Source organism: Brachyhypopomus gauderio, chromosome 2 (genome assembly GCF_052324685.1).
Source record: "Brachyhypopomus gauderio isolate BG-103 chromosome 2, BGAUD_0.2, whole genome shotgun sequence".
NCBI classification, from domain to species: domain Eukaryota; kingdom Metazoa; phylum Chordata; class Actinopteri; order Gymnotiformes; family Hypopomidae; genus Brachyhypopomus; species Brachyhypopomus gauderio.
Genome location: NC_135212.1, coordinates 45,104,103 through 45,131,855, shown reverse-complemented (window position 1 = coordinate 45,131,855; position 27,753 = coordinate 45,104,103). Strand labels below are relative to the sequence as shown.

The 27,753-nt window shown below is 42.8% G+C and overlaps 1 protein-coding gene and 1 long non-coding RNA gene across 3 annotated transcripts; one reads left to right on the top strand and one right to left on the bottom strand.

The window, feature by feature from the left end:
- Positions 1 to 155: 155 nt before the first annotated feature.
- LOC143508403 (uncharacterized) lies at positions 156 to 27,753 on the top strand. Of its 2 annotated transcripts, XR_013129343.1 has the most exons (6): positions 156 to 304; positions 961 to 1,150; positions 2,357 to 2,436; positions 13,911 to 15,031; positions 27,063 to 27,181; positions 27,395 to 27,753. XR_013129343.1 is itself a non-coding variant. In XM_076996870.1 (4 exons), the coding sequence occupies exons 1-4, from the start codon at positions 213 to 215 to the stop codon at positions 14,656 to 14,658; spliced, it is 1,110 nt and encodes a 369-aa protein (XP_076852985.1). In that variant the 5' UTR covers positions 156 to 212; the 3' UTR covers positions 14,659 to 15,184. The 2 variants fall into 2 exon arrangements, 1 of the variants encoding a protein (XP_076852985.1); XM_076996870.1 differs by lacking the exons at positions 27,063 to 27,181; positions 27,395 to 27,753 and having other exon boundaries at positions 13,911 to 15,184.
- LOC143508404 (uncharacterized) lies at positions 2,310 to 5,354 on the bottom strand. Its single transcript, XR_013129344.1, has 3 exons — positions 5,219 to 5,354; positions 4,838 to 5,052; positions 2,310 to 2,620 (listed from the first exon to the last, which is right to left on the bottom strand). It is a non-coding gene; the product is annotated as an uncharacterized LOC143508404 (long non-coding RNA).

Below are 27,753 nucleotides of genomic sequence, written 5' to 3'. Positions count from 1 at the left end.
TGGGGAGGTGCCGGGTACACCAGATAACTCAGACATGTTCCCATTTAACAAGAAAAAAGAGTCCCTCCTTCAGACGAAGGGGCTGTCTCAAGAACTCTTTCTTTACCCTAACATCTAAAGAAACTTGATCTTTTAAAGAAAAGGTGAGAGTTCTGGGTTCAGCTGGACATCATGCCATTATTAAGTAGCGGTTCCCAAGACAGGCCTATAAGATGCCTGCGTCTATCTCAGCTTTTAAGTTTAACAAACTTACAACACAGGAGAAACAAGGAAAGACATTTGAAGACATTTATTCTCCGACCAGGTTAATGTTCTTAATGTGTTTCCCGTTCTTGTGTGAATGCGACTGCTATTCTATAATTTATATAGCTGTAATTGTTTTGTATGTAGGCCTATTCGTGATGGATGATGGGCAAATTGGTCTTACCGTGAATTTTCACTCTGATTTTTAGTGCGCTATATCCTGCATTAAATTATTGTTCTTCCCCAAGATTTCCTCTGTCTTGGATAATTGTGCTCTTTGCCTTTTTGGATTTTACTCATGCAAGTACATGGATAAAACTCGACTTTAACGGATGTGATGTTGGCAGAAAGTTTAGTTTCATTGCTCTGGGATTTGATATATATATATATATATATATATATATATATATATATATACAATTTCACAATCTCATTTATTTTAACGGGTATTTGTATGCTTATGAATTCAACTGGAAATTAAGTTATTAAGCTTAATAATATTTTAAATTCATTGCAATTGAAAGTCTGTCACACACAGGGTACCTTATTCAAAAATACAGATTTCAAAATGTAGGCCTAATACTTTGAAGAGGATGCATGCTCAATAAAGGCTGCAACGTTGATGCACGAGCTGCTATTGGGCGCGCCTGCGTATTTAGGTGATGTAAAAAAAGGAAAAGAAATTGGATCGCAACTCGATTCATTTCTCTTCCGCAGACACGTCGCACCTCAACGAATATCCAATCACAGCACACATTGTCTGCCTCATTTGCGTATCTTCACGTATTTGTATCATCATCATCATTATCATCGTCATCAAGAAAAGTCTGCCTGCGTTTTTTCCTTTGAAACTGCGGAGGTGAAGTTCAGCGTGAGTACTGCGAGAACGCCACCTCATCGCCTTCAGGTGCGTTTAGGGTAGTCCTCAAACTCTAGATTTATGTGTAAGACTGCAACCACAACAACTGCAAAAAAGAAAGAAAAACAACGCAAAACCAAAAATGTTTAGGGGTGTCATGTTTGTTTTAAAAGGTGATATTGTCTACATTTAACACAGTTACTTTTAAGCATGGCATTTTCGGTTTAAATACAATCATGGAATTACTATCAAGGAATGAACAGTGAACAACTCATTGACTAAGGGCAGTGTAATAGGATGTTGTAAGCTGACGTATATTGTAATTACAGACATATATTATGGGCGTAACAAAATGTGTTGTTTTAAAAGAGTTAGAGAGGACGTGTAAATAAAAGAAAATAGAAGTGAGTTAGTTTTAGTTAGCGTTAGTTGTTAGAGTGTTAGTTGTTTCAGCAGAGTGAGCAAAGGTCCCACAATATCCAGGAGCAGAGAGAGGAGGGTAAGACCAATATAGCACAGAGAGCCTGATGGCTCCGGCCTGGATGAGATACACGGGTGAGACACACGGGTGAGACACACGGATGAGACACACGGGTGAGACACACGGGTGAAACACGTGGGTGAGACACATGGGTGAGACACACGGGTGAGACACACGGGTGAGACACACGGATGAGACACACGGGTGAGACACACGGATGAGACACACGGGTGAGACACACGGGTGAGACACACGGGTGAGACACACGGATGAGACACACGGGTGAGACACACGGATGAGACACATGGGTGAGACACATGGGTGAGACACATTGGTGAGACACATGGGTGAGACATGCTCCAGATCTACTCAGAGCTCTGCCATAAGATAAGATAAGAAACCTTTTATTATCATTGCACATCATGACTGTGTTATACTAATAATAGTATAAAATCTTTATTTGTATAGCACTTTTCATACATACATGCAACTCAAAAGTGCTTTACAGAATAAATAGAAGAAAACAAACACAATAATGAAATAAAATAATAAAATGGCATTACTATAATAAATAGAAGAAAAGAAAAAAACCAACATAAACTGTAATTGTGTAAAATAATGTGATAAAATAATAAACCATCAAAGTTCCTTAACTAAATGCAGCTCTAAACAGGAAGGTTTTGAGGCTCTTCTTGAAGCTGTACAAGGATGAAATGTCTCTGAGCTCCTCAGGACGTGAGTGGCTAAAAGCACATTCTCCAACCTTTAACCAGGATTTAGGAATCACCAGGAGATTGCTGTTTGAGGACCTGAGAGACCTGACTGGAACATATCTAACCATCATTTCACTAAGGTAAAGAGGAGCAAGGCCATGAAGACATTTACAGTAAAAACCATCACTGGAACCTTAAAATTCATTTATAAAACTGGCAGGTAACCAGTTCAGTGAGTGGAGAGCAGGTGTAATATGATCCCTCTTTCTCCGCGGGTCTCCTTGCAGAAGCATTCTGAACTTGCTGTAGGTGTGAAATAGAGCTCTATGGGAGAACAGATGAAACAGCGTCACAATAATATAGCCTTCATGTGATAAATGCATGGACCAGTTCCTCACTATCAACAGGAAAGAGTATGTCAGCACTTCCATCCGAAATCACTGATGAACGGCCATTTCAAAATCATTTTAAAGCCTCTTGACATCAATGTGGGTTTATTAAACAAGATATGGTAACACAGAATACAGCAATATATAGATAAATATTTAGCAAAATAATTTCAATAGTAGGTAGATTACTACATAGTAGGTAGATAGGTAGGTAGGTAGATAGGCAGGTAGATAAGTAGTTAGGTAAGTAGATAGGTAGATAGGTAGGTATGTATGTATGTATGTAGGTAGGTAGGTAGGTAGGTAGGTAGGTAGATAGGTAGATAGATATGTAGATAAGTATATAGGTTGGTAGCAGGGCCGGAGTGGGACACTTTTTCAGCCCGGGAGTTTTATGCCCAAATCCGGCCCAAAATTATTTTTCCCTCCCAATCGGCCCAAACTAGAGATGAACATGAACCGGCCCATCGGGAATCCTCCCGAATCTCCCGATCTCCCGGCTCTGGTTGGTAGATAGGTTGGTAGGTAGGTAGATTACTAGATAGATAGGTAGGTAGATAGGTAGGTAGGTAGGTAAGTAGTTAGGTAAGTAGTTAGGTAAGTAGTTAGGTAAGTATATAGGTAGATAGGTAGGTAGATAAGAAGGTAGGTAGGTAGGTAGATAGGTAGATAGGTAGATATGTAGATAGGTAGGTAGGTAAGTATATAGGTTGGTAGGTAGGTAGATTACTAGATAGATAGGTAGGTAGATAAGTAGTTAGGTAGGTAGATAAGAAGGTAGGTAGGTAGGTAGGTAGATAAGTAGGTAGGTAGGTAGATAAGAAGGTAGGTAGGTATATAAGAAGGTAGGTAGGTAGATAGGTAGGTGGGTAGGTAGATAAGTAGTTAGGTAGGTAGATAAGTAGGTAGGTAGGTAGGTAGATAGGTAGGTAGGTAGGTAGGTAGGTAGATAGGTAGGTAGGTAGGTAGGTAGGTAGATAAGTAGGTAGATAAGTAGGTATGTAGGTAGGTAGATAGATAGGTAGGTAGATAGGTAGGTAGGTAGGTAGGTAGGTAGATAAGTAGGTAGGTAGGTAGGTAGGTAGGTAGATTTCTAGGTAGATAGATAGGTAGGTAGGTATGTAGGTAGGTAGATAGGTAGATAGGTAGGTAGATAGGTAGATAGGTAGGTAGTTAGGTAGGTAGATAAGTAGTTAGGTAGGTAGATAAGAAGGTAGGTAGGTAGATAGATAGGTAGGTAGGTAGATAAGTAGTTAGGTAGGTAGATAAGTAGGTAGGTAGGTAGATAGATAGGTAGGTAGGTAGATAAGTAGTTAGGTAGGTAGATAAGTAGGTAGGTAGGTAGATAGGTAGGTAGGTAGGTAGGTAGGTAGATAAGTAGGTAGATAGGTAGGTAGGTAGGTAGATAAGTAGTTAGGTAGGTAGATAAGTAGGTAGGTAGGTAGGTAGATAGGTAGGTAGGTAGGTAGGTAGGTAGGTAGGTAGGTAGGTAGATAAGTAGGTAGATAGGTAGGTAGGTAGATAAGTAGATAGGTAGGTAGATAAGTAGGTAGGTAGGTAGATAGGTAGGTAGGTAGGTAGGTAGGTAGGTAGATAAGTAGGTAGATAGGTAGGTAGGTAGGTAGGTAGATAGGTAGATAGGTAGGTAGGTAGGTAGATTTCTAGGTAGATAGATAGGTAGGTAGGTATGTAGGTAGGTAGATAGATAGGTAGGTAGGTATGTAGGTAGGTAGATAGATAGGTAGGTAGGTATGTAGGTAGGTAGATAGGTAGATAGGTAGGAATATAGGTAGATAGGTAGGAATATAGGTAGGTAGATAGGTAGGTAGATTTCTAGGTAGATAGATAGGTAGGTAGGTAGGTAGATAGGTAGGTAGGTAGGTAGGTAGATAGGTAGGTAGGTAGATAGGTAGGTAGGTAGGTAGGTAGGTAGGTAGGTAGATAGGTAGGTAGGTAGGTAGGTAGGTAGGTAGATTTCTAGGTAGATAGATAGGTAGGTAGGTATGTAGGTAGGTAGATAGGTAGGTATATAGGTAGGTAGGTAGGTAGGTAGGTAGATTTCTAGGTAGATAGATAGGTAGGTAGGTATGTAGGTAGGTAGATAGGTAGGTATATAGGTAGGTAGGTAGGTAGGTAGGTAGGTTTGATGGACCTGCTGGCAGGTATGCGTTCCCCCACCATCATGTCATTAAGATGGCCAGCTCGGTTTCATGGCTTCTGGAGTTTGATGAGCGGGCGGCTGTCAAACAGGTGTTCTCACCCTCCCTGCACTTTCAAGATGCAGAAGGCCAGCATGATAAAAATACCAGCTTCACTGTGCTCAGGAGCTTCTGCAGCTGTTTCTCATCCTCTCAGTGCTCTGCGGGTCTGCTTCACACACACACACACACACACACACACATACACACACCAGAAAATGAATGGCGAAGAATGTCCAGGAACCCGAATAAACGAGGCTCATATGGCATGTGAAATATTAGATGCAGAATCAGTAGTGGTGTTGTCTGGGTGGGCAGGGAGCTCAAGAACTCACCTTATTTGGACACTCTTTCGGTGTTCATCTTTGCTCAGTTTGTGTAGATATTTTCAGTGAGTTCATGTGGTACATTTGGTTTTCCCTTGTGCACCGGCACAATCATAGGCACCGGCATGTAGAACACACAGCTGCAACTCCCTAGTCTGAGAAGTAAGTAAAAAAACACACAGTGGTCAATGTCCTGGACAAAACAACCAACCAACACAAAAAAACAATTAAAGGACAAGCATCCAGCCTCCAAAATAGCTTGTTTTTGGCATCAGAAACATTCAGAAAACATTTAGGATGTTCTTAATTATTGTGCTTTCATAGCGTTATGTTTTTTGACATATGTGAAAGTTCGTGTTTTGCATTGTGCATGAAATGGCTACTAAAAAAAGCATCAAACAGTATGATTAACCTTGCATTGCCATGCTAACTGTGCTATAGGTTGGAAAATAGGATCCTTTAAAAACTCTGGCAGAATGCTGTTGTATTGGGCAAGGCATAAGAGAATGACATTTAAGGTTATTCCTGCACAGATCCTTTCAAACCTTTGCTACTGATTCTGTATGTTGCATTTCAGTGTGAATTTCAACAAGTAGTGCTCATGAATCTTTTCACTTATCTTGGCCATAGCTAATTAGGAATGTCACTGGCTTAGTGCTATGGATCCTTGTTCCAAATCTAGTTTCAGGAGGCCCTTTTAGTTTTCACACTAAAATATATTTTATATATTTCAGTGCAATATTTGCTGGTTGTGTCAGACCCCTCAACTCTGTCCTAATGAGATCTATATGCTTTAATGAGTTACTTTGTGTGATTTTCTGCTGAGACATGCAACACTCCCGAGGTTACAGTAGTCTGGATTTATGGAATAAACGTTGGCTCAGTGCAGACTGCATGAAGAAATGCTCCATGCTGGAGTTCTGGCATGCCAGCAACAGGAGCAGTGGCCGTCTTGGAAAGTCAGGTGGGGAATCTGAAGAATGGATCAGGCATCTCCTGCCACTTCTCTGGTGCGTTTTGCCATTGCAATTTAGAGTTCGTCTGAGATGAAGCTATTTAATGAAAAGTGTTAAACAAGGTGATCCAGGTGTGATGACATGAACCACATGGTAAGGATGGTTCTTCTCCACTTGTGCACCTGGCCCTGGTACCTGGGCTCCTCCCCGTTGGCTAACTGAGGTTCCAGGCTGGGAGCAGAGCAGGCCAACAAGGCTTTTGTGTGGAAATAGAAACTGCCATTTTACAGAACCTCCTCATCGGATCCTGGTCTTTGTGATCTCGTGTTCTGCGGTCAGTGCCTCCCAGTGTCCAGACTGGTGATTATGGGTGGAGTGCTGCTAGACTGTGTAGCAGGCTCGAGGTTGACGGAGACATGTGGGAGCTGAACTTTACCAAAAGGAAGTTTCTACTTCATCCTCTCTCTCTCTCTCTCTCTCTCTCTCTCTCTCTCTCTGTCTTTCACTTTCTCATGTGTAACACAAGAAACAGTAGAGGCAGATTGAGATTAGGATGAAGGGTGTGGGTGTAAGGATGTGACGGAGGGATTTATTTTCTAATCTGGCTTAAACAGAAGTCATGAAGTGTGGTTGGGATGACAGTTGACCTATGACCTAAAACAGTGGACTACAGGCACGTGGACATGTGTGAATAACATACGACATGCGGATGGCTGTATGACAGCTGTTTTTTCATCACTCTTAATAAGAAGTGGCTAATGAGTAAATTTTTAGCCGTGCTCACAAACCGCCTGACCTGAAAGGTGGCTGTTTAAAAGCACCCTGCTTTTATGAACGGAAGCCTGTCGTTTGAAGTGTTGTCAGAAGCCATATGTGTTTGCTGAGAGTGCTGAGTAGCTGTGAGATTGTAGGAGGGGCAAACATAACACTGAAGCCTAATAATCATACACTACACACACACACACACACACACACACACACACATACACACAACGCAGAGACACAGACACCCTGCACAGTTTATTCACATCTAAGAAACAGGACAACCATAAGTTGGATATTTTGTATGTCTGTCTTTAGAGGCCATTTTTAATAAAGCCTCACTTAACAGAATCCTTTATTCTCCCATATCTTTACTTCTTTAGCTATGACTTACTGTTGGTTTTAGACCAGTGTTGTAACCAGTAGACCAGTGTATGGCCTTGTTTCCCAGTTTGTCATATTTAATCAGCATAACTTATCATCAATACCTGCTTCCTGTAGCCTTTGATTATGCTAATGTGTATAACAGTTTGTGATCTTAATGACATTCGCATGCTTTGAATAAGATTCTTTTAATTGGTGCTGGTGCTTGAGGATACCATAGGAGATAATCTGATGGAGATTTTTTTACAAGGTTAGATGTACCTACCAGTAGTACGCAAAAACTTGTAAATTAATTTTAATGAATTGGATATTATTATGAACATTTATTCACATATTGTTCACCTCAAACATTTTTCTTGATCAAATGTACCTTCTACAAACACATTTTGAAAACAAAGTATTCAAAGCAAAGGCTTAAATCAACATCAAATATCAGTCATTTTAATTGAATTATGTTAAGTGTGGCCATGACATGATGTTTAACACCTTCCACTGACCCATATTTAAACCCCTCACCATCAGATGCCCCATATCTGCAGGCAGATGCTGGCAGAATCAGCTCCCTGCTTGCAGCAGCTTGTGTGCAGATGTTTCAGTACGAGGCGTTTGCCCAAGGCACTCCTGAAGCTCCTGCACAGCTTTAGGATGGGCAGCATGTAGCCGCCTCATTAGCAGGGGTCTGTAAAGCTACTGTATGTGACGTTAAAGCACTACTCCCCTATGCTATCGTGCATCTTTAGATGTATGTTTCCCCAATAAAACCATATTACCACTCTTAATTTACATTTAAAATTAACAAAAAAAAAAAAATCACATGTGGGTTTGAAAGGACGTGTGATTTTCTTTGAAAGAACAACACTCAAAAAGCTGTACCTTTCTCTCTCGGCAGCCCCTGAATTCAGCTCCATTTATCAGCACTGTGAGACGAATGCTATTTCCTGTACAATCGGATCCAAAGAGGAGAAAACCATGCGTAGATTGCGCAGCTGAACCGCTATTAGCCAAAACTAAAAGATAAGTGTACGAAAATAACATACCGGTGTCCGATTATTCTGCAAAGTACTTTTCAGTGCTGCACCGTGGCATGATCTGTGTGACCTTCCTGCAGCTCCTAAGTGCTCTGCATCGAGAACAGTGATGTTGGCACAGGTTGTATGGGGCAGAGCTACTTCTAGTGTTTGTGTGTGGTGATAGTTTGTATACACGTGTGTGTGTTTGAGCGGTTAGCTCCAAGCTGTGAGGCACACTTCACAAGCTCCTGCTGGAACGTAAGGGACGGGGAGGATCAGCCACTTGGCGCCTGTTTTCCCCCAGCACTCCTGTAGCCCAGCAGGTGAGCAGACGAACCCACACACACACACACACACACACACACACACACACACACACACACACACACACACACACACACACACACGCACACGCACACACACGCACACGCACACACACGCACACACACACAACACGCACACACACACAACACGCACACACACACAACACGCACACACACACACACACACACACACACACACACACACACACACACACACACACACACACACACATGCGTGCACACACATACACTCACACCCTCATGCATGCACTTACACTCACACACATGCTTGCATGCACACGCACACACATACAGATTTCACAGCACCAGGCCTCACTGCAGAACCACGGTGCAATGCATAGCCTGCAGAATCACGCTCAGCAACATGTCACAGAAGGCACCATTTGATTAAAGGAGCATGAGTGCTTGTGTAAGGAGCTGCAAAAGTGACCAGATTAAAATCTATTGCTGTCTAATTAATGAAAGTGTATTTCACTACAGAGGACAAAAATTTGGGAATAAACCTCCAGGCGTAGTGTACAAAGAGTGGTGGCAAAACGAGCTTTTGCTGGTCTGTCTGTTTGATATACTTTTATTAATGACATAGGATGGATATTAGGTTTTAAGCTGTATTCCTTGGCTACAGTGCATATTTGTTTTATTTATGTCTGCGTTGCATTCATGTGCATTCATGGAAGGTTCAGGCAGAGGACTGAAGCCTCTACCACAGGACACACAGGTGAGCAGGGAAGAGGCCAGTACAGGGTGCTGCAGTGTGCAGGCTCAAACTTGCACGCCATGTCGCTGGACATGCCGAGACGACGCCTGCAGCTGAGTGGTCTCTGTGGGTGGGTGTGTGGGTGGGTGTTTGGGTGGTTGTGTGGCTGGGTGTGTGGGTGGGTGGGTGTTTGGGTGGGTGTGTGGCTGGGTGTGTGGGTGGGGGTTTGGGTGGGTGTGTGGGTTGGTAGTTTGGGTGGGTGTGTGGGTGGGTGTTTGGGTGGGTGTGTGGCTGGGTGTTTGGGTGGGTGTGTGGGTGGGTGTTTGTTTGGGTGGGTGTGTGTGTGGCTGGGGGTTTGGGTGGGTGTGTGGGTGGGTGTTTGGGTGGGTGTGTGGCTGTGTGTGTGGCTGGGTGTTTGGGTGGGTGTGTGGGTGGGTGTGTGGCTGGGGGTTTGGGTGGGTGTGTGGGTGGGTGTTTGGGTGGGTGTGTGGGTGGGTGTTTAGGTGGGTGTGTGGCTGTGTGTGTGGCTGGGTGTTTGGGTGGGTGTGTGGGTGGGTGTGTGGCTGGGGGTTTGGGTGGGTGTGTGGGTGGGTGTTTGGGTGGGTGTGTGGGTGGGTGTTTAGGTGGGTGTGTGGCTGGGTGTGTGGGTGGGTGTGTGGGTAAGTGTGTGGGTGGGTGTGTGGGTGGGTGTTTAGGTGGGTGTGTGGCTGGGTGTGTGGGTGGGTGTGTGGGTAAGTGTGTGGGTGGGTGTGTGGGTGGGTGTTTGGGTGGGTGTGTGGCTGGGTGTGTGGGTAAGTGTGTGTGAGGGAGACGGAGACTGGGTGATAGATTTTTAAGCGGCGTAGACATAGAAACGAGGAGTAGGTGGGACAGTTTAAACTCATGGCAAGCTGTCTTGCTACACCAAAGTGTTCAGTGAGTGTCTGAATAATGTCATTGCTATACTACGATTTCACCCAGACGTTTTAGTGTTATTTTCAGTTCGTCCAATGCAGGGTAAGATTAAACCCAAGGACAGTTGTGGATTCCATTGAAAACCATTTGTGGTAAGACCCGTTTCACAGTTTGTACTCCTATCAGTCCTGCACTGTGGCGTGATCTACATCAGGAACAGTGATGTTGGCACAGTTTGAATGAGGCAGAACTGCTTCTGTGTGAACGTGTGTGTTGGAATCGGAGGACATGGTTGTAAGAGTTCCATGTGACTTTATCCAAATTCTGTACATATTTGAAATTCCCCTTGGGGAAGACAAAAAAAACATGTATTTACAGACATAATCAGAAAATGGGAAATAAGAAAAAAATGAATCCGAGTTCAGACATGGAGGGATGTCTGGATGCAACAGGGCCACTCTGATGACCTCCTCACGTTTCAGACAAATAACAGGGTGAGTAGGGGGGAGAAACCGTTCTCTCAGAGCCACCCCAGCTCTGGAGACGACTGGAAACGTCTGTCATTAGTGCTGGGGTAAGACCAGCTGTAGCAATTACAGGTACCCAGCAAGGCGTACCTCTGAGCTGCACACAGATGCAGACCAAGAAGAAGAAAATATATTATACACAAGGCACAATATTATCTTTGTAATGTTGAATAAAATACATTCAAACAACAAAAGATTTATGACTGGTCTATGATCATATAAAAAAACAAACAGAACTATCGCATTTTGTATTTTTTTAGCTAGCTTGATGATGACTTTTGAAATGCTGAATTAGAAGCATCTAGTTCAGCTAACTCAAGCCACAACAATAGAATGTTTACAAACTACAGTTTTGGTTATTATGCCACTGATATTACCACTGAAATCAAAACTGGGATGAAATTCCAGGAAAAGACTTTGCCCCTTGCCCTTTACCTCCTTGTGTTGGGAAATGGTTATGGCAGTCTTCACTCTTCTAGCAAATCATCCCAACATTAACATTCAGAGAGTGTCTGCGAGCCAGGACTCTATGCTGGAGTTCCAGTATACCCATTGTATGGCTTTCCAGTATACCCAGAGTATGGGATAATTCCAGAGTGTCTCTGCCTCACGTATTGTTTGTGTTGGTTGGAAGACAGTGGTGTGGCAGACATGGACATGGAGTGTCTGGACGGCCACGTGTGTAAGACTCAGTGACATGAAACCAACGTGAGCTCAACGAACACAAAGGTTTAAAGGTTTGATATTGATATATCAGATAACTTACCTATCAGATTCCATCTTATATGTGTGATTAAATTTAAAGATGTTTCCTGTCTGACTGGACTTTGACACACTCACTCTGTGCTCTGTAGGCAGTGCCCACCAGCCTGGCACACACCTGTTTAACACGCTGCTCCAGATACCTGCTACTGTGCTATCCAACACAAGCACAGACAGCTCTAATGATTAGGCCAACGAGGACCCCAAGCCCGAGCCATGGAAACTCCCCATGCTCATGCAGATGTGTGTGCGCGTGCGTTTGTGTGTGTGTGTGTGTGTGTGTGTGTGAGAAGCGAGACTCTTCCCATGCCAGCACAGCCCAACCAAAGCAGTGTTTTTGGTGAAATGAGAGGGGAATGTAAGCTGGTTGGGTGGGGCCCAATTACAGGGTTGTAGGGTGTCTTCTCAGTTCACCGGCGGAACAGAGGAAATTAGAGTTTTTTTAAATGTGCTTTTTTTTTTTACATTTGGCATGGCTTGGAGGTTGTGCTTCCTGGTCCTTGGGGTTCCATCCCCTTGAAGCAGGAATGGGCTGTGATCAGTATGGGACATGTTTCTGTTGCTCAGCACAGAGCACTTTTCAACCCATCCAGTCTGCACTGATGAACACATCAAGATCACTGGGACACTCAGCCCTCATGTTATTCATGAGGACAGAAAATGGCTCTCTGTGACCTTCCAGTCAGTGGTGCCTCTTATAGCTGATCTCAGATGGCCCCTGTAATGTGAAGCATTCAGAACCAGATGAACCTTAATTCATGTGGCAGCATGTGGCATTTGGGCCAGATGCGTGATCAAGTGTGTTCAGGTAAGTGTACTATGTTTATATGTGTTTCTGTGCTTCAGCAAATAATGAAGAAGAGAGAAAAAGAGAGAACCAGAGAGAGAACCAGAGCGAGAGAGAGAGAGAGAGAGAGCGAACCAGAAAGAGAGAGAGAGAACCAGAGAGAGAGAGAGAGAAAGAGAGAAGCAGAGAGAGAATGGGTGAGATGGAGAGGGTGTAATTTGTTGAGGCGGCTTCGAAAAGGAGGAAAGAGAATCATTTAGTTTCCACTGTGTCTGATTACGTGTTATAGGTACAGTCACAGCTCCAAAGCCGCGCCCCCTCTCACCGAGGCCCCTCCCTCCCCCTCCAGCAGCCCCCTCTCCACACTCACTGATGTGTAGCCATGACTCCCGAGGGGAATATTACAGTGGCATATGGCTGTGTTAGTGCCTGTTATGTGTCTAACGCACCGAGCTGCCAGCGCCACACCATTACGAACCTTCTTGTTATATTTCCAGTGCAAAAAGGAACAGTGGCAGAACAGTAAGGTCAACGCTGTTTTAAAGCCTGGCAGAGTAGGAAAATACATGCTACGCTTTTTGGGTCTTGTTTTCCCACCACTGCCCCTCCCACACATATGCATGTACTTCTAATGGCATTCGTGTATTTCCCATGATCCTATGCTGACGCTGAACACGTGAAAGCAGCACACACACACACACACACACACACACACACACACTCATACACACACACACACACACACACACACCCCTTGGGTCTCCTTGCAGTCGTTTACCCAGTGTGCACAGTGAACGTTAGAAGGCAGGCAGAAGAGCAATGGAGTTTATGGAAAATATGACTGTGCCTGAACTGCCACGAACAACAGTGCAGGAGAGGAATGAGAGGAGAGGGAGAGAGCGTTGCGAGAGCGTTGAGAGAGTGCAGTAGTGCAGGGAGGGAGAAGGGAAGGGAGGGAGCATGAAAAGGCAGAATCTGACTTGACAGAAGTGGAGATGTGAAAAATGAAAATGTTGGGGAGGACTAAGGAACGAGTGGGGCTTCTTAAATGGAAATAGGTCCACGAGAACTTTTAACACATGCAGGAAGTAATCTCAGTGTCATTTGTGACACTGTAATCATGCCAAAATTCTATATACTTTGAATATATGCTGTCAAATAAAATGTCCTGGTAGAAACATGTTGTATTTATTTAGGTTGTACATGAGTAGGTTCCAACTGTGGTGAGATAAACCTGGTTCTGCCACAAGCTGAATGTGGCACTATGGGGTACATAAACCTACAGTATTGTGTTCAGTTCTCATAAACCTACAGTACTGTGTTTAGTTCTCATAAACCTACAGTGCTGTGTTCAATTCTCTTAAACCTGTGTTCAGTTCTCTTAAACCTACATTACTGTGTTCAGTTCTCTTACATCTACTACAGTTAGAGTGCAGATAAAATCTCAGAATGTAAAGAATCCTGGGCATCTAGAACCTCACAGTCCAACCAGTAATGGTTATAAAATGTTTTCAGATGCTAATGCTAGAGTTCATTCACACTATTAATGTATCAAAATGGTTTCTTATAATCAAACAGCAAAGAGAGGAGCAGCACAGAGAAGAACAGCACAGAGAAGAACAGCACAGTGAGGAGCAGCACAGAGAGGAGCAGCACAGAGAAAAGCAGCACAGAGAGGAGCAGCACAGAGACCAACAGCACAGAGAAGAACAGCACAGAGAGGAGCAGCACAGAGAGGAACAGCACAGAGAGGAACAGCACAGAGAGGAGCAGCACAGAGAGGAACAGCACAAAGAGGAACAGCACAGAGAAGAACAGCACAGTGAGGAGCAGCACAGAGAGGAGCAGCACAGAGAGGAACAGCACAGAGAGGAGCAGCACAGAGACCAACAGCACAGAGAAGAACAGCACAGAGAGGAGCAGCACAGAGAGGAGCAGCACAGAGAGGAACAGCACAGAGACCAACAGCACAGAGAGGAACAGCACAGAGAAGAACAGCACAGAGAGGAGCAGCACAGAGAGGAACAGCACAGAGACCAACAGCACAGAGAGGAACAGCACAGAGAAGAACAGCACAGAGAGGAGCAGCACAGAGAGGAACAGCACAGAGAAGAACAGCACAGAGAGGAACAGCACAGTGAGGAGCAGCACAGAGAGGAACAGCACAGAGAAGAACAGCACAGTGAGGAGCAGCACAGAGAAGAACAGCACAAAGAGGAGCAGCACAGAGAGGAACAGCACAGAGAAGAACAGCACAGAGAGGAACAGCACAGTGAGGAGCAGCACAGAGAAGAACAGCACAGAGAGGGTAATGGAATGCTCATGACTAAATGAAGAAAGCAGGTGAATAACCCTGGTATACAACAGGAGTTATTCCTTTATTGAGAGCACATGTCTTCATGCAGTCAGACAAGGCTTCCAAAATCTCTTGAATCCTCACTGATTCACCCTTATTTACTGATAATTGACTCCATCTTTTGTAACAACAATCCTGGTAGAATATCCACAGCCTTTGAGTTCAGGGACACTTGAACGTCCTTCAGTTTTCTTCTTGAGACAATGGTTAACGTCACACAGCATACAAGCAAATGGACGAACCAAAATGTCTTTACCACATGACTGAACTGAAATGGGCTTGCAATCCCTTCTAAGTTCCCACTGAATGAGGCTTCAGACTTTGGGCTTTCCAGTTTTAACAGGTAATCATTTCTCGAAGCTCGAAAAAAGTCTAAACCTACAGTTAGAATATGACCATACTAGCATCCATATCAGGTGCAGTAGCATGGCTTATGACCAAAGAATTGCAAATATTCCTGGTCAGGTCATCACATATTTTAACTTCAATCACTGTAGTTCCTGTCTGTAATATTTTTGATTCTGAAATGCCTTATTTGCATCACATTTTTTTTTACAGAAACAGTAATTCAATTTCTTTCTTTGGTTTACAGTTTGATTTGTTGTACGCATCCCAACACAGTTGACGTAACACAGTAGTAGTCAAATCTAATGCAAATAGACATATAACATAAGGCATATAGTAAAATTTGGTATATATTTGCAAAAACATATTTGCAAGTAACCGTAAATCTTAGCTAGATATGAAATATGAAAATGTACTTTGTATAATATCTGTGGCTTACACAAAGCATAAATGTGACTGTTCTCTTTCCCTCCCCCGCTCTCTCTCTCTCTCTCTTATAAAGAAGAAGAGACACACACACACACACACACACACACACACACACACACACACACACACACACACACACACACACACAATTTTATTTCTCTGGCCTGCAGAATATTTTTTGCCCAGACCTGTGCTCTGCTGGAAAAACTTCTCACAGCAGAGTGATCCCTTCCCCCTGTCTGTGGTGTTCCAGTTGGGAAAATTAGTCAGAGAGTTAGAGAGTGAGCTCAGCCGCACGTCTGGAGAGCACATTACTGCCCTTCCTTTCTCCCTCCCTCTCTCTCTCTCTCTCACTCTTTCTTTCTGTCTCCCTCCCTTACTCTCTCATCTATCCCTTTCTCTCCTTCTTTCTCTCGTTCTGGGCTTCCACGTTTTCTGAGTAAGAGAAGAAAATGAGTGAAAATAGACTAAGAGAAAAAGGAGAATGGAGAAAGGAACTAACAGCAAAACATTCATCCTCTCTTTTTCTCCTGTCAGAGGGGGATGTATGCTGTACACACAAGGGCACTGAGACAATCATACAACAATCGGGGCAGTGTCACGTTTCTAACAGAAAAGGGAAAACTATAATTTTACACAAACTGGGGTACCAGACTCAACCAGACAAAGCCTTCATGGCCATCCAAGGGTCCTGAGAGCTAGGCGTCAGATGCTAGCGTCCTTTCCTTGCTGCTGCAGGAATCCTTTCCCAAAACTATTTTCCTTTTTGGCGTGCTTATCTAGTAAACATTGAGGTCCTCCTGGGGGGGGTCCAGCATGATTGACCATGTGACCATGCACACAACCCCTCTGGACCTTGTAGTGCTGTGCAAGGGAAATGGCATGAAATGATGAATGAATATGCAAATGAGGAGGTGAAGGGAGACAGGCCATTTCTGCCATTGTCCTGTTCCTGATTTGCATCATCCAGCACAAATCATGCCTTCCTATTAGCATCAGTGCTGCTGTGCAGGGCTAGTTGCTCAGATCCGTCTGTTCAGCCCTGCCGACGGCCGGAATATGGATCATGTGTTAACAGTCTGCAGAGTAAAGGAGGTGGAATGCAGATGCACGCAGACGTGCCAAGAGAATTTAACTCCATTATTGAGAACAGTGGCAGCAATACAAGAGTAGCACCTGCTATCTAGTCGTGTGTCAGCAGTCAGGGTTTCTGATGTTGCCCACACTTTCAGTATCCAGTATGTATTATCAGCCCCAATGTAATATGGGAAAGCAAATCAATGATATTTGAAGTCATCTAGGCACAATTAGTACCATTTGCGGTACTACTATAAAGAGTAGGAAGACATAGCGTTCCTTTATATTCTCTTAGCTCTTAAATAAATTCTTCACCTAAACAAGCTGAAGTTAAAAAAAAAATATTGAAGGGTGTAGAATCTAATTTGAATTACAGAAATGCAAATTTAACTTAACTTTCATAATCTGTTATGTTAGCATGTTTTATGTTACCATTAGCAAAGTAGACTGTTAAAAATGTTTACTATAGATTATTATATGAATGTATTACACTTTTGTGTGTATATATATATATATATATATATATATATATATATATATATATATATATATATATATATATATATATATATATATATATATATATATATATTAGGGGTGGGACGCGATTAAAAAAATTAATCGAATTAATTGGAAGCTTTGTAATTAATTAATCGAAATTAATCGCATTTTAATCGCATTTCAGTATTTAACATGAGAAATATTAATTTAAGTTTGAATGATGAATGAATCAATGAACATAATCATAAACTTCAACATCTTGTTTATTTTTCCACCAGTCTACTACGAAGACCAATATATGTGTAGTGTGCAGAAAACAGTTCAGAACATTGGAAATTCTGACCAAAAATGTTGTTAAATTTAAGGAGGTTTTGCTCAGGCTATTGGAAGAATTTAAGTAAATCAGAAGATGTTTTTTAATACCATTTTAGATGGTAGACTTTCTTTAATTTCCCAGGCCTCTGCCATAGGCATCTTCATAGTGCCTAGAAGTGGTCTTCTGCATGCTCAAAGCAAATGACTGGATCTTCATCATCTATACATTCATCATCTATAATATGAGCTGTCACACCAAGATCATTCTTGTTGCTAACAGAGGTCCAGTGATCCCCAGTCAGAGCCACATTTGTGGCACTCTTCACAATAACCTTTTTTAATTCTTTCCTCATCATACAGCTGCTGGATTTTCTTCGACATTGTCTTTCTGGGGTGAGTTTCCCAAAACGTTCTTAGTGCCAAGTACTTCGTCACCTCGTTCTTACGTACGAGGTTAAGAAGTACTTAGCGCTAAGAACGTTTTGGGAAACTCACCCCTGGACGGTAGTTCGTAACTTGCATCAGTTGACGCAATTCGCAGCGCTTCTTGTAAGCATTTATCTTCGACCACAGAGAGCGGACAACACAAATAATGTGACGCATCATGTTTAAACGCGTGCGGAGTCGCGCGCTACGGCCATTCGCGAAAGTTTAATCCAGTCTTAATGGTCCAATGAAGGTCATTTAAAAACCAGGACGTTTCCTCACAGGATGTGAATTACGGACGTTTGGTCACCCTATCGTACTAGGAATACATTTAGCAGCTAAGTTATCATTACTGACCTGCGCGTTAAGCTGGGCGTACACTGTGCGATTTTTGGCCCATTTTCAGCCGATTTTTCACTCGTTTCGGCTCAGTCGCGTGTCGTGCATCGTATAGTTTACACAGGTAAACGAGGAACGATTCACACCTCACGACCAACTCCCGATCAGAAATCGCAGCGTCGCAAGAACATCAAACATGTTTGAAATTCAAATCGCTCCTCGTGAGAGTATCGCACTGTTGAAGCAGCTCCACGAGCCGACTCTCCCTGCGATTTAGTCGTACAGTTTGAGCTGGAGCTGAGTACACGATTTAAAATATCGCACAGTGTACGCCCAGCTTTAGCCGCAACATGTTTTGCGTTGAGGTGGTAACGAAGGGTGGAAGTGCTCCTGTGATAAGCGAACTCCTTCCTACATAAAGTGTAAATAACACTATTTTTGTTTGTACTTCCATCTGAAAGTTTCTTATATTTAAATTTCCCATCCACCAGCGTAGCCTCTTCAGTCATCTCCATCATGATCATCTTATTGTGTGTCCATAATCTGTATGCCCGGAACTCGCGCACTGAGAAACATTCCACGGTGCAAAAGTGTCTCGTCCGTTAAATGCGTTAAAATGCGTTAATTTTTTTAGTGCGTTAATTTTCCTGTAATTAATTAATCGAAATTAACGCGTTAAAGTCCCACCACTAATATATATATATATATATATATATATATATATACTATCAGTGAGAGACATTTGCTGGTCCTGTGTCACAAACTCATGCTTTAAATCCTTCAGAAAATAGGATGCTGTCTAGATGGACTTTGTGTCAAAGGCGCCATCTGCATTGGCCCGTTTTATTTATGGAACATGTCAAGTGTCTTGGTAGGTAGGGCTCAATAATGATGTCTCATAAAGCCAAGAAGACCACCGTTTCCTGTGCATTTAATTAGCTCGTCCAACTGTTTCGTTTCACTGGAAGGTCTCTTCAGGTCTCTGAGGCGCCTTGTTTAAGCAAACAGCTCTCTTAATCGTCATAACTACTGACTTCAGGTCACCGATGGTTATGGAGAACATCTGTGATATGTGTAACCACTGGTCAATAGTGTTTAGGAAGACATCGTTAAATCATCACAAGTTTCTCTTTTTCTGCATTTTCTTCCTTGTTAATTGCTATACTCTGTCCATGAAAGCAAACTTTCTATTATATCTGATTTATGTCCCTTCAGACTGTAAATGGACTAAGACGGGCACAGATGGACAGCTTGCAGCTGGTAGGAAGGCAGTGTTTGCTAACTGCATAATTTTCACCTATTGCCAAAATAGTTGGTTGTGTCTTAGGCAATGCTGCTCCACTGACACCTGTTTGGTCCTGACTGACCTTTTGGCTTCAAGACCATAAGAACTGAGGAGCTCTGCTGGAGGAAATTGAAAGATGGAAAATGGAAAACCCTGCTGAAAATTAACAAAATAACTGAGCAAAAAGGAGATGATCGTAGATAGGAGGTGCTACATTGTACACACAGACACACAGGCCCAATCAGTAAGGCAAGAAGCAGTGACACCAGCTACCCAAGTGCTGCCCATACGGAAGCTGTCAGGTTAGACTTCCTTCAGCACGTCAAGCCCCGCCTCTTTTGGCATCCCTTGCTTCCTTTTGTAAACAGAAAATACACACATCTTTCAAATTGTTGCTCAATGACGATTTGATGGCACAGATAGTCTGGGACAACTGAGTAAGCTCCAAGCACTAGTGTGTGGTTGTGTGTGTGTGTGTGTGTGTGTGTGTGTGTGAGAGAGAGAAAGAGAGAGAGAGAGAGAGAGAGAGAGAGAGAGAGAGCCTGCAGCTTGTCTTTTAAAAATTCCTTTCTCTCATTTTATTTTATTCTACTTTTTTCTACTCTACTCTATTCTATTCCCAATGCTAATGCCATCTAAGATGAAAATATTGTAGATGGTGTAGCCTGTGGTCCCAAAACCTTCTATCGAATATGGACTTTGGAGCCGGGTCATCCTGACCTCACAATCGTTCTTGGCTATATTCTGTTAGGAAAACAAAGGAAACCCTAGTTTAAAAGGAGCCACCTGACCTCCACCTGAGACAGAGGGACAGATTGACAGAAAAAGAAAAAGTTGAAGTAGACGTGTTGCAGTGGAATTCCCTGGATCAGCCCCTATTTCCCCCCAGCTTAAATTTTTACTCAGAAGATCAAACCAGTGAAACGCCCTCCAGGATTAGTTCTGCCCACTCACTGTGCTTACGGCCAGCCCACATCCCTGCCTCACTCCCATTGGCAGGTACTCAACAGGAAGTAGCTCTCTGGAGTCGACTCCCTTCACAGCCACGTCTTGCTTGGACGTTTCTGGGCTTCGGGGAGACAATAGCAGGGTGAAGTTTGCTAAACTGCACCTTAGACTTCCTCCGTTAGGTCGGATCCAGCTCTCATTGCCACGACCGTCTATGCAGACATCACGAGGATTAGGAATTTATAGAGAGTCTTTACAATCTGTATGCATCTTTGTACTTTTCCAGGCTATGCAGCCTCTTAAGATTGCATCCAAATGCCTCAAGTTAGATCCTCTTTCTCTGTCTATTTTCCACTAACATCTGCTAGCACTTAGCTCCACACTGCCAAGAATATATCTCATCTGTCTTAAGCAGCGAAGCATTATGGGAAACAGGCCTCAGAGAGAACTGGCAGACTGAGCTGGAAGGAGTGGGGGATGGGAGACACTGATACTGGGTTACAACGGTGCACTGGTGAAAGTTCATCACCTTTAAGGTCAAAGCGAGCGGCCATCATCTCCTGAGCCATGCATGGCCATCAGAGTTTTTCAAGTGTGTAGAAATGCCACCTCCTTTAATCTGAGCCAACCATCGAAGCTAATTGTAGGTGGGGAAGGTTCCAAACCAGAGATGCAAACAGAGGGAATGAGCATTGTAGAGAGAAAAAATCTAAATGAAATGTTAAAGTATAAATTATCCCTGTTCTTCTAGCATAACCCTACCATAACACTGAGCCATACAACAGCCTGCAGTTCTGTTCTGAGACATTTTGTGCCAAAGGACTGCTAGTTTTCCAATGCAAAGCGCTTCCTACCTATCTGATGACCCTCCACACGACAGGAGTCATATAATCAAGGTCTAAGCTTCTATGGTCTGACTTCACTGACAGAGGGCCATGTGGTCACTCCTGGCCACAGTAAAGCATTGCTTTTGTATTTTATGTGCCATGATCAAAGAAACTAAACCCTATATATAGCCTTAGAGTAAATGTTTTAGCTGAAAAGCATGTGATTACACCTGAGGATTGGATAACCACAAGTGAACTGACCAGACTAAAAAATAAATATAACATAGACATATAACTTCTGTGAGTCCATTTAATAAAACAAAGCCAACGTAGGCATCTTAATATCAGTCCAAAACTAAACATATACAGTTATTTTGTAAATTATTTTGAATGGTAACATTCACAGTCTACTTATACAAATTCATTCAGAATAAAGCCATGATCATTAGGAGCCAACTATAATTTTTTTTGTTTTCAGTATTTAACATTATTTAACAATATTTAACATGTATTTGATTCTGCATTCACACAATTAATAACTTCAAAGCTGTATTTTGAGAAGAAGAAGAAATAATTTCACAAGTTAGCATAGCTGTCCTTTACAAATCCTTACTGCACCTAGGAATAAATAGAGTTTCAGACCATTAAATGCCTGTATTTTAGCAAGGAGCCATGGAATAAATGGTGAATTAAGGATAAAAAAAGGTTTGGGCTTTTCAAATTGTGTCTTAAGTAGGGAGAACCTTCTGTTGACCATACCGCAGAAATGTAAGGAACGCTTTATCCCTCTAGAATAGCCACTCCCCCCCCCCTTTTACTCTCTGTCTGTCTCTCTGTCTCTACCACTCAAATTGAATAGCCACCCCCACCTTTACTCTGTCTGTCTTTACCACTCAAATACAGCACACATCTCTGTAGCATTAAAAACTGGGTCAGAAACAAACATGTTTTACAACACTCATGCATGCACACAGAATAAAGGAAAGAGCATCTCCTATGTATTTCAGTACATTTGACTCAATGAAGAGTCCTTCCAGACAAGGCTTGGCTCTTCCAAATGGTGTAAATCTGGTCTGTTCATGCTGAATTTCCGTCTGTAAAAAAATACCATTAAAAAATGTGACTTTCCGATAACGTGGCGCAGTGACGTTCTGAGCCCAAGAGAAAATCCAGACAAGACAGATGGGTGAGAGTGAGGGAGAGGGAGGGAGAGAGAGGGAGGGAGGGAGAGAGAGGGAGGAGTGCACGAGGGAGAAAGAGAAGGTAAATGAGGAGAAGAGAGAAGGAGGGAAGGAGAGAAAAAGAGCCAAAAAGAGCAAGAAAGTTCAAGAAAGAGAAAGAGATGGGGAAAAAGAGGGAGGAAGGAAGAGAGGGGGAGAAAGGAAGAGGGTGAGAAAGATACCACGGGTCACAGAAAGAGAGACTGGGTGTGGGGGTGCTGATGAGGACTGAGAGTGAGATGAAGCAAAATCACAGCAAAGCTCCTGTTCGAATGAGCACTCTTCTTCATTACAGTGCGAAAAAGCTTTGCCGAAGACACATATTGCTTGAATTAAAAGAGAGCAGAGAAGAGGGGAGGAGAGAGGCTTTGAATTCTTTTCCATTGAGGTCAACCGTTTACTGCCTGATGTGAGCAGTCTGGGAGCTCGGTACAAGCAGACGCAGCCTTCCACATCTGAGCTGCTGTGCTACTTCTCCGTGACGCCGTCACTGACGCTGTACCCTTCCCATGATGCCCTGCTGCTCTTAGCTCCTTCGAGCCCCCTTACGGTAGAAGGGAGGCTACCAGAAATCAGCTCTGGTTCAGTTTTGTGTATATTTAGCCATAGTTAATCACTGTGCTGATCATTCATGAAGCCTGGGGAGATGTCTGGAACGTTCCAAATGGCTTGTTTTTATGCAGATTCACCCAGCGAGTGCAGCGTAGAAGATGCTATAGAGAACCAGAATATATTTTCAGCTCCAGATCTAGAGCAAGCATGGGAGCTGAGTACTGAAAATGCCTGCAGTCCAGTAGATTCAACTTAAGTTACCAAATCAACGCTTATGTGTATGTATCCTACACAAGTACAAGACTTTCTAATAGTCTGGACTTGCATGACACGTTGAATCTCCAATGGCAGCAGAGATTTAGTTGATGGTGTTTAAATCCTAAAACTTGATGGAACTAAATTTACTAAACAAGATTCTTATAGACTATAAAGGACATAATACTGAATTCAAGCACCTTTAAACATAAACTAGTTTATTTAATAAACCATCACACATTATTATTATATGGATTAAGACCACTTAATGGGGGGAGACCACTGATGACGTCAGTCATCAGGGTTCTGCTGTTGCCTGTTGTCTTGCAGATTGAAAACATTGAAGTTGCATAAAGACGGACTTTAAATGTCATTTTTGTTGTAGTTTTTCTTAGTTTTAACCTTGAACCAATGACCCATGTTTAATGGATTTTACTAAGTGCTATTAACTGATATGTCACATCTTTGAAGCTGTGGAAGTTATGCTGCCTTTGGCTCACTGAGCTTGTAGGTTGCAGACTGTTTTCATTCATAGCAAACTGCATGAAATGTGAACAGGGCGTGGCAAACAGAGGCTGGAAACGCTCATATTCAGCTCGCTCATACCAAAGATGATCAAAAAATGGTAAACCTGAAAATATGAATTATTTTGGATTTTCTCTGCTGATTTTAGGGGAAAATCTTAACCTGATTTTGAAGTGACCCGTGAGGAATCCCTGCCTGATATTAAATTAGTGGAGCTGGATGTGATTGGAGGGTTGCAGGACTCTGATAACAGCACCGGCTGCTTTGTATAGCCACCTCAGGAGGAGGGCCTTGTGTGTTTAGCCCGGCCCCTGTGGTCATCTGTGCTTCAGACCAGCCCACTACATCCTAACATAAACAAAGGCAGATGTCTGGGTATCGTCATCACTCTGAACCCCTCTCACCCACTCACTCCATACCAATGACTCTCCCTCTCACCATTTCTGAACAAACACACATTCACACACTCCTCCTCCTCCATCCCTATCTATCCTCTGTCCTCTCCCGTCTTTCACATTTTCATGTGGTTGTTTCATTCTCTCGAGGTAGGTAAAGAAACTCAAAGAAAACTGCAGCAGTTCGCTCCGGATGTCAGCTCAGACAATGTGGTAGCACTTTGCTATATGGACAGGCTATCGAAAATAAACAAAGAGTTTAGTGAATTGAAACCATTTGCCTTGATGCATCGTTGCTCTCACACGGTCAACATGCAGAAGTCCATACGTAAAATTTCATTTCCACTAACTAGTAACCACACGACTTCAAAAACCAAGTTCTGTCACTATAATGCTTTCACGGAGCAGACATGGCCATCCAGGTCTGAACTGAGAGAGACAGAGCTGCAGTGCTTTTAGACAGGGGACTCAGGCCTTTGACAGGGGAGACTTTTAAGCGCAAAACCGTCTTTCTAAATCTAAACACCTCAGTATTAATGCAAATTCAAAAATTATAATTTCTTCCAAAAGAAAAAAAAGGCTAATATTTTCATCCATACTTGGGTTGAAATGCAGTAGCTTTTTGGAGACTAATGTCAACACTGTTTGGGTTATTGATTTGAAATATTAGTGGTGAGTGTACCACAGGCAGCTGGATGGTAGCTGCAGGTGGGAGGGCTTTATGTAAGGAGCTCTGCTCTGTGGTGGCTGTGCAATAAACTCGCCAACCTCTCTCAGAACCAACCAATCAGGAAGCCAACCTCACAATGTGAACTCAACCTGAAACTTCACAATCTGAACTCTTACCTGCTCTTATATATATAATTAGCTATTGCTATTTTATAGGAATCCTCTCTGGCCATTCAGAACTAATTTAATTTCTGATAATATTTCTGTTTTAATTAGTCTCTGTCTTTCTCTCTCTCTCTCTCTCTCTCTCTCTCTCTCTCTCTCTCTCTCTCTCTCTCTCTCTCTCTCTCTCTCTCTTCCTCTGTCTGTCTGTCTTTCTGTCTCTCCCTTTCTTGTTTATTTGGCAGGATCTCATGGGTAAAAAGGGTCACTGCATGGACTTTGTTTATATGAGGAAGTGACAGAGTGCTGCTTTTACAGCAGCCTCTCTCTCTTCATGAGCACGATGAGCTCGCTAGGCATCTCAGCTAGGAGAGACAGGGGCCAAACTGCACATGCCTTAAGAACCAATGATCTCAGAATAAATATAAAAAACTAAATTTCGCATTACATTTATCATTTTGTTTACCAGTAGGTTTACACTTACCAAACGTATATACTTCCCAAAAAAATCTAATTGACTTAGATTGAGTGTCTTAATATTTCTCAGACCCATGAGTTTATCAAAGATGGTTCAAGGCGATAACAGTGCAGAACTGCATACTACTTTTGGCAATCAAGTTTGATTGCCATTTGTGATTTGTGATATGCCTTTTCCTGAGGGTACCAGTAAAACTGACTCTGAACAGACTCTCACTTGTAACAACATGAAATTCCACAATGATTAAACCCACATGCACAAAACCACACATAAATAAAAGGATGGACTATTGCCTTTTACCTACCTTTTTATCTTCAATATAGAGCTTGGGTATACAGCAAAAGTACACACTTTACTGTCACGGTAGATAAACAGCAGTAGGTAATGCCACTGGGAACTGGCTAAAACTAGGAGGAAAATGGGGAGAAAAATGTATGTATTTTTAGAAAAGGTTATATATTCCACTTTTAGAGAGAAACAATGAAAGTAATCTACTGTTTATATGCTGGCTGATACACATAAATTAATATTATGGAAATAAAATTTCATGCATAGCCTTTTTTTGCTTCACATTGTCTGCGGGCAGGCAATATAAATACATCAGTATAAGGAATTACACAACTAGAGGGGACGTCTGGTTTTTGTCCTAATGTGATATTTCGGGCATTCAGAAATGCACATTTTTATTAGCACACACCCATGGAGAACCCTGTCATTTTCCAGAGAAACAGGCACGCGATTGGTGAAGAAAGGTTAGAGGTAGAGATGGGGCATACCAAAGAAGGTTTGCCCTCCAGGAAGTTGAGTCCAGATGTTGAATGGCTCTTTGTACATGATTCTTTAACATATGGACACACGTAAGGTTACAACCGTGCTGACCTAGGTCACAGATGTGTTGTTCTATTGTTATACTCTGTTCTAAGTCTATTTTCAGCTGATTACATCTTTTCCTTATCTGTTTGTGGACTTAAGATGGATTCAAGGTGGAATTCAGGTAACTGTAATCTGGTCTATACGCCTCCCAGTTGACCGTTACCTGTAGCTTGCCCTGATCTTTCTGGCGTAGAGCTAGGCGGGTCCTGTGACATCAGTGGGCTGGTTGGTAGGTCAGTGAAGTCAAGGAGACCTGGAATAACAATCTTGAGCATACAAACAAGGAGGAGTAAACACGGCGACCCAAAGGCAGGTTGACGTGATACATGACTTTTGTTGATGTGATGTTGCGTAGGCCAACATACTTGGGGTGTAGCTTGCTGCCACGGCCTGCCCTGCCATCCTTGATGACACCCAATCTCCTGGCAAGTGTAAGGGCCTCTCTTTACTACATCTATACCTGTCTTTTCAAGGCACTGATGGTGGAAAAGACACAGCGATGTGTCCCCTCCCAGAATCATTGGCTCTCCCCGAGCCAGGACTACAGCACAGGTAGCTCTGAGGACGGTGAGGGCAAGAACACAGTGGCACTTGCAATCCTAGCATACTCTTGAATGCTGTGAACCCCATCAAGGCATGTTGCAGGGAGGTCTAGGTGTATTCAAGGCACAGGAAGAGGCCACACCAGGTGTCAGGGTATGCCAGGCAGAAGAGCTGCAGGAATTTACCCTCTCTCACTGCCCATCGTTGCAGATGGTACCCTGACATACAGCTCATCATCGTGGAACTTTGTGCAGGTTACAGAAGAGCAGCTATAGCAAGAGGTCCAGAAGAGAAGCATCAAAATGGACAATAACAAAGAGGTCCAGAAAGTGAGTGAATCAGCATAAAATCATCAAGCACTCTTTTGCCTGGTCTTAAACAATAGCCAGGAAGGGAACAGGAAATCTTGTTTTTTAAAGGAAAAACTGCAAAAACATGACTGTCATCCCCACTCTGACATTGTCTTTGGAAATCTTGATAATGTTTGCAGCATTCATACACATTTAATGTGAGAACAGTATTAATAGGATGTGTTTATCCAGGACTGGATCTCCTGAGGCCAACCGGAAAAGAGAGGCCAGCTTTCAGGTAAAATTCTGCTTCTCCACCCGTTCTCCCACTCACGGACACCAGCGCAGTGGAAAACTCGCAGGTCTTCCCATTAGGATTTGGAAGCTGTTCTAACTGGACTTATTCTCGTGCCCTAAATCAAACTGCCTCATGCACTTTTCTACGACCTCTCAAAAATACCTGAAGACACAGAGAGACATAACAGGTGCACTGCACTCAAATGAAAGGACACTAAAGAGTAGAGTGCTACCTTTTAAAGGAGCTATAAATAGACATAATAACCTCCTAATTTGAATGAAAAATCTTTGTTTCTGCCTTTTGTATATAGATA